General features: G+C 53.2%; 1 protein-coding gene across 1 annotated transcript; it reads left to right on the top strand.

The window, feature by feature from the left end:
- Window positions 1-1,666: 1,666 nt before the first annotated feature.
- On the top strand, window positions 1,667-11,404 carry TRIB3 (tribbles pseudokinase 3). Its single transcript, XM_066623861.1, has 4 exons — window positions 1,667-1,828; window positions 5,644-5,928; window positions 7,430-7,722; window positions 8,794-11,404. Exons 2-4 carry the CDS (start codon window positions 5,644-5,646, stop codon window positions 9,287-9,289), a joined length of 1,074 nt encoding a protein of 357 aa, XP_066479958.1. The 5' UTR covers window positions 1,667-1,828; the 3' UTR covers window positions 9,290-11,404.
- Window positions 11,405-12,377: the final 973 nt, after the last annotated feature.

Raw genomic sequence — 12,377 nt, 5'->3', positions numbered from 1 at the left:
ATTGAAGGATCGATTCTCAAGGTGGCTCACAACAGCTTGCGATAATACAAAACCCCCACTATTTCACCTCACATTTACCCCCATCATCCAGCAGCCTCACTCCTCCAGCTAATGGCAGAATGTGCTCCTTCAGTTGGAATGCTCTTCAGGAGTCTTTCCTAGCCCAGATAGCCAGAAACGTTGGGGAGGGAGCCTGGGACCTCTGGCATGCTTCACCAAGACTGAGCAATGGCACCGACTTCTTTGGCTGGTGAAAGGTGCCAGAACCCCTTTTTCCACCCACCCCCACATCACGTGGCAACTCACAGTCAGAAAGACGTTCATGCTGGGAAGTAAGGGTGGTTGCGACCTTGCTGGTGTGCTTCCTTGGAGAGAGGGGGCGTCCCTTCCCATTGGCCCCTCTGCAGGCAGGGGAATAAGGCTGGAGCATCCTCTCCTCAAGCTCTGCAGATATAGGGCAACTGACACTTGAGCAGAGTTCTGTCCAGTAGGGAAGGGCACAGCAAGTGGAAGGTCCACTCTACAAGGAAGGCCTCTTGTGCAAACCCCGAAAGACCTGAAGGACCATTTCAAGAGCCCAGTTATGGAAAGGGCCGTCCCCAGAGTGCTGCCATGAGTCTCATGAGCAAAGGTGTGGCGCATGGGAAAGGAAGAGGCCCAGCGAAAGGAGGTGTGCAAATGAGCAACTTGTTTGTCTAACACCTAATTACCTAATTTGCATAAATACAGTAATTTGTACCCAGGCCCAGGGTCATAAAGGGGGCCCAGGAGCCAAGAGAGGGGCCCACAAATTTCCTGGGATCTGACATTTTCCAAACTTACCTGGACTCACTTCCCATGTGCGATACTGGGGTCTGTGAAAGCCATATGTGCTGGGCCAAGGAATGCGCACCTGACCCTCCTTGACACAGTGTCAAATTTGGGAGGAAACTGGCCTGATGCAGTAGCTCTTTGGCTTGTGGATCCTCTTGCCATGAAGGAGCGTAGAGGAGCTCAGGGACTCAGCTGTGAGGCCACAGCTGCTGCACAAGTAAGGCTGCAGGAGTACCAGGTGTGCATTCCTTGGTCCTGTGCATAAGGCTTGTGGCAGGCAGTGAGTCCAAGGGAGACTGGAAAATGTAAAATCCCAGGAAATTTCCAGGTCCAATTTCTTTGGTTCCTGGGCCATAAAACATCAGAAGAGTCCCACTGGATCAGGCCAAAGGCCATCTAGTCCAGCTTCCTGCATCTCACCGTGGCCCACCAAGTGCCTTGGGAGTGCCCAAGACCACAAGAGACCTGCATCCAGGTGCCCTCTCTCGCGCCTGGCATTCTGAGGCAGCCTACTTCTCAAGCCAGGAGGCTGCACACCCCCACCACGGCTTGCAACCCGGGATGGACTTTTCCTCCATCAACTCATCCAGCCTCCTCTTAGAGGCACCCAGGCCAGATGCCAGGTGGCAGGGAGTTCCGCGGACCAACGACCCGCTGGGGGCTGCTTTCGTCTCCCCGCGCTCGGTTTTAGAGGACGGAGAGTCGGCCCACGGGGGCGCTGCGAGCGGGCGGGCGGCCGTGGTGCAATCGGGCTGCAACCCGAGCCGGGGCGCGGCGCGTGTCATCAGCGGGGAGGAGCCGGGCGGCGCTGCTGGTGCAATCCGCGCTGCGCGCAGCATCAGCCGGGCGGGCGGGCGCTGCTGCCGGTTACATCATCCGCGACGGCGCGGCAGGAGGCGCCGGACAAAGGCTCGCTCGGCTCTGCGCGGCAGTCCCCGCAGGATCGAGCCCTCGCCGGGAAGGGAAGGGGAGAGGCACCGCAGCCGGAGAGCGGCCTTGGGCTCCGTCCCCGAAGGTACGGCTGGGACCGGGCTGGGGGCTCGCGGTGGCGTCGCTGGGGGGGGCAGAGCGCGGGGGCTGCGCTCAGGCTCCGCGCTCCCCCCAGCCAGCCACGCCGCTGCATCGCGCGCAGAATCCAGGCGCTTCCTGCCGGCGCCCCGCGGCCCCTCCGCTTTCAGCACCTGCGAGCCGCCGCCGCCCCCCCCCCCCCGCCTCTCACAGAAGGGGAGGCCGCGGTCGTGAAGCCCTGGAGGCACAGAGCCTTTGTGCGGTTCCAGAGACAAGTGGAAGTGCCCTCTGTCCATGCTCAGAGGCACCCTTGTTGAGCGGTGTCTTTCCGCTCTGCACTGTTTAGCTCCCGGACCCCCCCCCCCCACACACACACGGGAGCCTAGTGTGTAACTTCTGAGGAGGGGGAAATGTGTCTGGCGAGTCCTGGCCCTTGGGGCTGAAGAGCCAGAGGCTGTGCGGTTTGCAGGGGGCCAGTCCATCAGGATCAGCTCTCCTGCGCCAGTCTCAGTGAAACAGAGCAGAGGTGTGTGCCCCAGAGCTGTCCCACCTGTTGTGCCCCCCTGCCCGCCTCAGTGACGCTTATCCCTGGCAGAGGGTGCCTCGCAGAGCCCACCTGGGCAGTCACTTCTGCCTCCGGATTCTATAAATAAGATGCAGAAGCCACCCAGGGGCTGATTAATCCTGGCCCCACATCACTCAATATCACATCACTGAATGACTAGCGGGTGACTCCACAGACTTCCTCCACTGCAAACAATTTCGGTTGTGGCCAAGGTGATGTGAGGTGCCTGTGGGGGCTGACCTGGGATCCTTGCTTCACACATGCAAGTCACTGCCTGATGACTGCAGAGGTGAGAGTGTGGTGGAAATCCAGGATGGGGCACCTTGAAATGAGAGGCATCCAGGTTAACACACGGCATAATGGAGGGGAAGAGGTATTTATACCACCCGTGCAAATTATGTCTTCAAAAATGAATAGCCATAAACCTTTTCAGTTGTATTCCTGGTTGAGTCATGAAAGGCCCACCGACAGCCTGGAAGGAAAAGAAGACCAGGCTCTTGCCCTACACCAAAAAGTGTGTGGTCCCCATCCCCCCCAAAAGCTTCAGGTCCTCTAGTCACCTGAACGGATTTTTAACTTGCCACAGATAAGCAGACTATCACAAGCCTGGTTTAAACACTTTGTTCACCATGCATGCAGTAGTGTAGCTTGTTGTTGTTGTTCAGTCATGTCCAACTCTTCCTGACCCCATGAACCACAGCACACCAGGCCCCCCTGTCTACTACTAACTTCTGGAGTTGGTGGTAGTTAGTAGTATAGCTAAAGGGAGACAAATGTTTTGCAGACGGCCCCCCTCTCCCCTTTGGAGCCACTCTGGGCCACTAAAGCATTCGGAATGGCTCTGAAAGTGGGGGAGGGGCAGCTTTCATGCCGCAGTGAAGCACCATGCAAAACTTGCTTTGCACCCCCTCTAATTACGCTACTGCTTAATTACTGCTTTTCCTCACTGTCTGCCTCCATCGGGCCGAGCGCCCATTGGAGATGGGGGGCTTCCTGGGGGCCGAATTGCCCCGAGGGCCAGGGTTTGGGCAGCCCTGCTCCAGGGCTTTGCTTAAGCTTGTGCTCTGTATGGCTGAGCTCCAGAAACTGTTCTTTAGTGTGGAAACTTAGTCCCAGAAACAAGGAATTAGTGTGTTTCTCCTTCAGTCAGTGAGTAACCCTGTCTGTTCCTTGGAAATCCAGGGTTCTGAATTGAAAGGTGATGCTTTCATTGGCAGAGGTGTGACTAGGTAACCTTTCACCCTGACACAGAGCAAGCCTGTGGAGAAGGTCACAAAGTTTGCCTACCTTTGCATCATCCACTGACTGTGCCTGCTGGTGACAGCAAGTGAAAGAGGAGACAAATGGCAAGCTCCTCCCCTCACATTTGGACTGCAGTGCCAGCCATTGGCATCCCCCCCCCCCCCGGCAGAGATCAGGCTGGCGATCTTTCCCACTTGGTGGCTGTATCGGAGCAGAGGGACTCGTGCTGTCTTTGCTACACTGTATTTCCAGGCGGTGCTTGCTGCCAGCTTGTGGCGGAGCAAAGGCAGCCTGCACCACACCATCTCCTGGGCCCAGATGGGCTTTAGAAGGCATCTGGGCTGCGAGAGCTGTGCCAGGATGCCCTCCAGCTTTTGCACATCCTACAGAGCCTTTCTACCTCACCAGGATGTGACAGGTGGGCAGCACTTTGACCACACACATATACTCTTCCTTCAGCAGTGAGACTGGGGTACAACAACATTATGTAGTACATGTACACAGATGCCTGTATACCCTTTTTCACACTAATAACTGCACATGTGCTCCTTTTCCACGTTGGCACAGAGCCAGGATCTTTTGAAAAGATTGCAGGTACTGCTGTGAACATAGCATGTGAATGGTTGTACTCATGTGCAACTCAGCAGTCGTGTGTGCACAGATCGTATGTGCATTGACTATAATGTGTGAGCAGGCCTTCTGTCAGAGAAGGAGAGAAGCCCCTTCTGCCCCATTCTCCAGGGGCACAGTTCCCCACTCTGTCTGCTGCTCTTCACAGAAACTTCAGGTCACCCAAGTGTCTCTCAGTCCCAGCCCTCATAATTGCCAGACAGCATGCAGGATACCATTCATCCCCATCCCTTTCACCTCTAGCCTTCCCAGCAGCTTTGGATTGTGCATGAGAAGCTACTGCCTGCCTGTGGGAGTGCAGAGCTCCTCCAAAGCCCTGGATGGCAAGCATCTTCTCTCTAGGTTGGAGTTTGGGCTCTTTCCCCTTGCTCTCTCAAAACCTATGTGCGGGCATCCATTTCATCACCTTCAGAACTCATTGCCACAGGATATTGTTATGGTCAATCATTCATACAGGGTTGTGCAGTGTGTGTGTTCAGCCATCTGGGGCTCAGTAGCATTTTCAGTGTTCTGGGGTCAGGCTCCTGGGCCCTTCCTATGACAAATGGATATTTTTTTGCTAATGTTGGGGAGTGTGTTTTTACACTGGGGTTCCTTCAGTCAGAGAAGCTGCCCCAAGTTGCTGAGATCAAAAGAACACTTTTTAAAAAAATTAGCTCTGCAAAGACGAGGGCATCTAGTACCAGGGTCTGACATTGGGTGTCCCTGCATTTTGTGGGGACCTGAACCAGGCTGTTCTTTGGTGCAACAGTCCCCTTTAGAGAAGCCTTGCCTTGCAGCCTCTCTGTCCTGGGATAATAAGAGATTAGAAAAAATATATCTCTTTGGATGCTGTTTGAAAATGATGCCTTAGAATTAATATTAAGTTGGCCCTCTAACTCTGTGGCTTTTAAAAATAGCACATGGGCGGGGCCTTAATTATGTTGGGGTAGGAGAGTTTTAATACTTTACTGACACCCCGTTGATTCCAGTTCTGATTGCATGGACTCCCTGCACTGTTTGTAATAGTAAGTAAACTTTCACTGAAATCAAGAACTTGGGGTGGTTAGACAATACTACCACACTTATTTTAATGCAGAAAAGGTCTGTGCAGGGACCCTGACCTGCTACTCTACATAAGAAGAAGCCCCACTGGATCAGGCCATAGGCCCATCTAGTCCAGCTTCCTGTCCACAGCCCTTATTTTTAGTGCCTGTGGGTCACTGATTACCATGTGCTGTGGATTACAACATGAATTGGAATGGAGGTGTCCACCTGGTTCTGTATCTTGCAGAGGAACAGGTGATCTTGCTCTTTGAGGGGTCTGACTGTGCCCCTCCTGTTGCTACCTGCTGACTCCAGTCTGATTTGGCCCTTTGCTCTCTCTCTCTCTCTCCTTTTCATAGATGAGTCTTCTGGCAGGAGAGTGTTGTGAGGTGGCTGTTCCACAGAAGAAACAGCTGGACGTAGATGATGTGTCTGAAGCTGCCTTCCCAGAGCCCAAGCGCCCACGTTTCAGCCCGCTGCCTGTCCTTGCCCCCTGCCTCCAGCCTCTTGCCTGCTCTCCACCTCCCACTGCCCAAGATACCAGGGTCTCTCGGCTTGGCCCATACATCCTTCTGGAGGCCATGGAGGGGGGCTGCTGCTATAGGGCTGTGCACAGACACACAGAGGCAGAATACACTTGCAAGGTAAGAGACCCATGGAATCTCCCCCCCCCCCCGAAAAGGATATGTGAGTTTTGCTTTGTTTCATGCATTAAGTCACCTGCTGATTCCTAACCTGGCTGACAGTAATGCAGAATTTGTTTTTTTTTAATTTCCCCTAATTGAATCCAGGCCAGTCACATTTTAGAGCAGATAGTCCTTGTGGCTTGCAGGACAATTCCCAATTTGCCAAAGAAATTCAAGACAGGGAGACCAGGTGACAAGCCCCCTTCTTTCTTCCACCTTGTGCTTTCCAGCAGTGGTGTAGCTAGAGGGAGGGCAAAGCACTGTGTTTTGCAGGAAGCCTCACTGCAGTGTGCAAGGGGCCCCTCCCCTTTGGAGCCATTGTAGGCAGAGGGAGTAAAATGAAGGTGCCTCTGTTTTGCTCCCTCTGCCTGGAATGACTCGGAAGGGGAGGGGCCCCTTGCACACTGCATTGAGGCTCCCTGCAAAACTTAGTGCTTTGCCCTCCCTAGCCCACTTTCCCTTTTCTCTGTATCTTCCTGCTTTCCTTATGAATTTGTTGGTGGAACTTTCAGTTTTTGTCGGGTGCTGACACCTGCTGGCTGGAGATGGAGTTACATACACTTCCAAGCCAACAGAACAGGGCTTTCTGAAAGCACTGTGGAAGAACAACTTCAGTCTTGCACCCCCAAATGTTACATTTTGTAGTGTGAAAAAGTAAGAGTGGTGTGTTGTCAAGTCCTCCTGCCCCCTCTCTCCTGGAATTCTCTCCCAGGTCACCTGCATGATGTTCCTTGCTTATTACCTTCAAATCTCTTCTTGAGACCTCCCCCTTTCCCATGAAATCCTTGGCACAACTTAGTCTAGCCCCTTTCCTGTACTGCAGTAAAACCCAAGTATGCATGCATATGATCACTGCATATCCCCCCCATCTGCGCCCTCCTTTGTGTCTCTTTCTGGGAGCAGTAATCTGGCCTCTCTGTGTTCTCATCTGCTACTAAGCCCTTGGCATCGTTAGCCGGAAAGGCAAGGAAAAACATTTTAAATAAATGAGTACAGATTTGGTCTTGATCCAGATGTAGGCCAATAACATAGATAACAGTAAAAGGTTTTCTGTAACCAGACCTGAAAACAACAACGACATCACAGTCACAGCCCTGCAAGTCTCTGTAGGTGTAGACGCTGTGCCAGAACCACCATTCAGAGCGTGATGCCAGAGTCTTTCGAGACTAAAGGTTGCCAACAGTATTTAGATAGAAGGAACTGCACTGCGTTCCCATCTGAGATCTGTGCTGGGCTTGTGTGAACAACAGAGGGCACAATCCTAAGCAGGTCTACTCAGAAGTAAGTCCTGTTGTGTTCAGTGGACTTACGCCCAGGAAAGTGAGGATAGGATTGCAACCAAAGTTGTATTTATGGAAATCGAAGCTCACATAAATTCGGGGTTCCTCTGTCTTGTGTACAGGGTTTGTTTGGGGTGTGCCTGGCTACTTTTGCTCATTCTTAATTTGGTCCTTTCAAGGTTTACCCGGCCAAGAGTTACCCAGAAGTGATGGCCCCTTACGGGGCCCTCCCCTCGCACCCCAGTGTTGCCCGTGTGGCTGAGGTGATCATCGGGGATCAGAACGTCTACCTCTTCTTCCAACCCAGCTGGGGCGACATGCACAATTACGTGCGGCAGCGCAAGCGCCTGCCTGAACCTGAGGCAGCCGCACTCTTCCGACAGATGGCAGAAGCGGTCGCTCATTGTCATCAGCATGGCGTTGTCCTCCGGGACCTCAAACTGAGGAAGTTTGTCTTTGCCAACCAAGAAAGGTGAGGGGCTGAGAAGGCCTGCCCTTTACCCAGCACCTCCCTAGTTCTTGCATTTCTTAATACTTTGTGACCTCATGCTTCGTTGCTACACAGCTGAGCTGCATGAGTTGTGTGGTCCTGGCACACTCTGTTTTTTATTATCTATAGTTATTTTAGTAATTATCCATGCTACATGGTCTTCTATGCAGACTTGAAAAGAAAGGGCACAGGCCCTTGTCCTCAGGGAGCTTTCAGTTAAATTTCAACAGGAAAAGAGGCAGGGGGAAGAGGATGCCATTATTTTCAGTTCCATGTACTTAGGCTTACACTTCAGTGGGGGATGAGGGCTAAGGGGCTGTAGTCAAGGCTCCACGGGGAAGATGGAGTGTGAGGATGGGGGAGAGAGGAGGCTTTGTCTTGGTTTTCAAGGAAGATCTCCAGGACTGGGGAGCTGCACAGGAGAAAGGGTGGAGTCATTGAAGGGAGTAGAACAGTGTTTGTCCTCCGCCATACCACTTCACATGGTCCACTTATTCAAAGTACCACTAGAAGTAACTGGCAATGGTTTCACCGTCTGTTCCTTCTGTTGGGAAGCCAGATGTGATGCAACAGACACCAGTAAGACTCAGGGTGGATGGGAGGGTTTATTTGAGCTCAGAAAAGCATGCTTTGGAGCTCTGCCTGATGAGCCAAGCCTCCTACCACTGTTTGTTGTGTCACGTTCCTGGTCCTGCTGCCAGGCAACAGGTGTCCAGGGGTTCCACGAGTACCACCAGGCACCACCTCAAGTACCACTGGTGGTACCTGTGCCATTGGTTGAGAAACACTGGAGTAGAAGACCTGGGGATGGTGGAAGTTGGCAGAAACAGCTTTGGGATATAAGAAGGGGAGGGGCACGGCGGTTTTCCCAGTACCCTTTCAATGCAGATGTGTGTGTAGATGTGGGTGATGAGCCTATATTCCAGTTGCAAAATGCAACTGTCATTGTTGCAGGATCAGGGACACCTTTTGTTCAGAAGCAAATTGCTTCTTCCTCACAACCAGTCTTCAGAGGTTAATCACTGGCTCTTGACTTTCCCCCCTTTCACACAGATCTCACTTGCTTCTGGAGAATTTGGAGGACTCCTGCGTGCTGAATGGCCCTGATGACTCCTTGGAGGACAAGCATGGCTGCCCAGCTTACGTGGGGCCCGAGATCCTTAGCTCCAAGAGCTCCTATTCTGGGAAGGCAGCTGATGTTTGGAGCCTGGGTGTGGTGCTCTACACGCTGCTAGTGGGATGCTACCCTTTCCAGGACACCAAGCCAGCCTCCCTTTTTGGCAAGATCCGTCGAGGGCGCTTTGCTGTGCCAGAGGACCTCTCGCCCAAGGCTCGCTGCCTCATCCGCTGCCTGCTGAGAAAAGACCCAGCGGAGAGGCTGACAGCCAGTGGGATACTGTTGCACCCGTGGCTGGCTGCCGGGAGCATCTCCGAGGGTTTGTGGAGCAGCACCTTTGGAGAGCAGGGGCTGGAGCAGACAGTGCCAGAAGTTGGGAACTTGAGGGACGTTGAGGATGACCAGCAGGAGGACGAAGGCCTGTACAGCTGAGCTGGCAATGAGAGAGTGGAGGAAGGAGAGGGCTGACCTGAGTGTGCTTCATGCAGCTGCGTCCAGTCCCTTCCCACCCTGGCTTCCACTGCTGGGACTAACTTCAGAAGTTCCTTTGAGAACAGACAGGGCCACTGCTTTTGCCACCAGATGATCGTCTCAAACTGAAGGTGCTTTTGCATCCAAATCAGGGAAGCAGGGAGGTGGCACCTTCCCACAGTGCTCTGTTCTATGGGGCAGTCACTGGCATGTGCCAAAGAAATGTCTTTGAACTCTGTTATCACCAGCAAACTCTCCTGCATCCAGAAGAGGGGGCCTTGCACATGGCCACCCCTTCTCAACTCCTACAGTGAGCATCCAAGCTCCAGGCTGCTGGCCCGTGGAAAAGTGCATGAGGGGCTTGGGACTGCTGGAGACGGAGGCTCTGGTTGCAAGTCCTCCATCTCCAAAGACTGAACCAACCAATGGTTTCCATCAAGGTGATGGACTTCCTGGCGGAGCTTTTGAGCAAGAGGTTGGAAGCTGCCCTCTCACAGCTGGACTGGAGTGGCCCACAGTGCCAGGGGATGTGTTCCCTTTCTCTGGGGGCCAGCAGAAGGCCAGCAGTGCATGCTGGGAACTGGTGTATTATGCTGGAGAGAGGACAAGGTTGCAACTCTGGAAGGGAGAGGCTACAGTGGTGGTGGGGGGGGCAGCTGTGCTTGGTCTCTTCTCCCTCCCCCTGTCTTTGACAACTTCTGATACTTGTATGGTCTTAAACTTTCTACTTTGCTGTTTTCAGAGCATCTCTGTCTCCTAACCCCCACCTTTGGTCACCTCTAGAGTGCCTCCAGTTCCTGCTTTGCCTTAAAAGGAGCCTTCTAGTGAACAGAGCTAGTGGGGCCTGCCAGTCTTTACTTGAATTCACCTCAGTACTTGACACGTTTTGGGGTCTGGGCTGTGCTGCGGCTCCCAACTCTGAGGCATCCTCCATTGTGCCTTCCTGAACCCCCCGCCTTCCTGCTGCCCCCTCCACGGCTGCTGGCTGTGCCAGCTGGGTTGGAGCTTCCAATGGTCTTATGCAGTGATGGGATCAGATACTGTTTTTGGCAGAGTTCCCATAATGTTATACTGCATTCCTAGCCTCAAGAAGTTTCATCTGCATTATTGCCACACACCTTCCTTATTCCATGCTCTCTCCACTTCTGCTCATTGTAACCACCAATCTCGTGTGAAGCTGTGGCACAAAGAGGCCGTGGCGCTTCATGATCAGATTTGGCTACCACCACCTTTGGGGCAAAGCACAGTTTCTCTGGGGGTCCAGAGGGGCTGCTGCAGCCCTTAATAGTTGTCCCCTTGCCCTGAAAGCAGTGCCAGCTCTTCTCTCCCAATGTGGAGGGAAACCCAGATTCTTCCTCCCCTGGAGTTCCCTGGGGATGCCAGCTGTGTTTTGTTCCCTCGCCACTCCCTGTGCTTGGGAGTGCAATTCCTTTGGGTGCAACTCCGGGAATAGCTACACCTACCTGTTGTGTCCTGAAGCAGGGCCCACAGTCACTTCCTCTCCCCAAGGAAATGTAGGGCTGTGAGAAGAGCTGGGGCTCTCTGGCAGCCAACCCTTGGCACCCTTTTGTCTGACCACAGTTGCCTGGATTTGTTGGGGAGGTGCCTTGACAATTCAGTCTGCTGTGCCCTTGGGGCTGGTTCTGATTTGCAAAGAAGAGCTGTGTGGGGGTCCATGCAGGCAAGGTGGCCTGCCTGGCCTGAGGCCAACCTCTGATGGGACCCTTCCCATTTTGTGGTCAGCCTTCATAGATGCAGGTTCAAGGTGAGGTGTTGTCCTCTTGATGCATTCGGAAGAGGCACCAGCACACTACATGGGTGGGCTCCCACAAAGTCTTTGCCTCCTACAGAAACCTGTCTGGTGAAAGGTTCTCTCAGGGTGTCACAAGCCAGGCAAGCACTCAGCAGCTGCAGCCTGGCGTGCCAACGTTTGTGCTGCTGCTGCTTGGCTCTGTGTGGACATTGCATCCATGTGCCTTCCAGACCAGACCAAATATTGACTTGACCCTGCAAGGCCAGGACTTGCTTCCTCTTGCTCTCTCTTTGTACAGAGTGGATTTCCTAATTTTTTTCTGTGTGTTGGAAAATAAAAGAGTTCTTGATTTGCTCTTGGAGTGTCGCTCGTGGTTCCAGGTGTCACAGTAGTGCCCAAGCCAAGCCTTTCCTTTCCTCCCTGCAAAAGTGGCACCAGCTCTTGCAAACCTTCCTTGAGGGGAATGTGGAAAGCTGCCTCAGGTGGAGGTGCTTCCGCTGGCCCAGTGCCTGCTCTGGCTAGCAGCTGCTCATCAGGGTTCCAGGCCAGGAGAGGCCTGTCTGCAGTGGCGCAGCCAAAGGCCGTGTAAAGCACTAAGTTTTGCAGGGAGCTGCACCACCATGTGCAAGCAGCTCCTCTCCTTTGGGGCCATTCCTGGTGGTGGGAGTAAAACACCCACCACCAGAAATGAACACCTGTTTTGCTCCCACTGCCTGGAATGGCTCTGAGGGGGAGGAGCCGCTTGCATGGCTCCCTGCAAAACTTTGTGCTTTGCACCCCCTCTAGCTATGTCACTGCAAAGTGCTCCTACCCAGAGAGCTGCCTTTTCCTGGACAGGTCAAAGAGGCCCTTCCTTCATCAGACGCATGTGCAGAGCCCCCTGAACTCAGGCCCTGCCTAATGCCCCTCTTCTCTCTCCCCACCTCCTGCCATTTGGTCATAAGGTCATAAGAAGAGCCCTGTTGGATCAGGCCAAAGGCCCATCTAGTCCAGCTTCCTGTATCTCACAGTGGTCCACCAAATGCTTCAGGGAACATACTAGACAACAGACACAACCTGTGTCCTGGTGCCCATCTGGCAATCAGAGGCAGCCTAACTCTACCTTGCACATATCTACCATGACTTGTAACCCATGATGAACTTTTCCTCCAGAAATTTGTCCAGTCCCCTCTTAAAGGCATCTAGGCAAGATGCTGTCACTACTTCCTGTGGCAAGGAGTTGCACAGATTAGTTACGTGCTGGGTAAAGAAATATTTTCTTTTGTCTGTCCTAACTCTCCCAACACTCAACTTTAG

The sequence above is a fragment of the Tiliqua scincoides genome, chromosome 4 (assembly GCF_035046505.1).
Source record: "Tiliqua scincoides isolate rTilSci1 chromosome 4, rTilSci1.hap2, whole genome shotgun sequence".
Taxonomy (NCBI): Eukaryota; Metazoa; Chordata; class Lepidosauria; order Squamata; family Scincidae; genus Tiliqua; species Tiliqua scincoides.
Note: the sequence above shows the minus strand (reverse complement) of the source record. Positions and strands in the feature narration are given on the sequence as shown.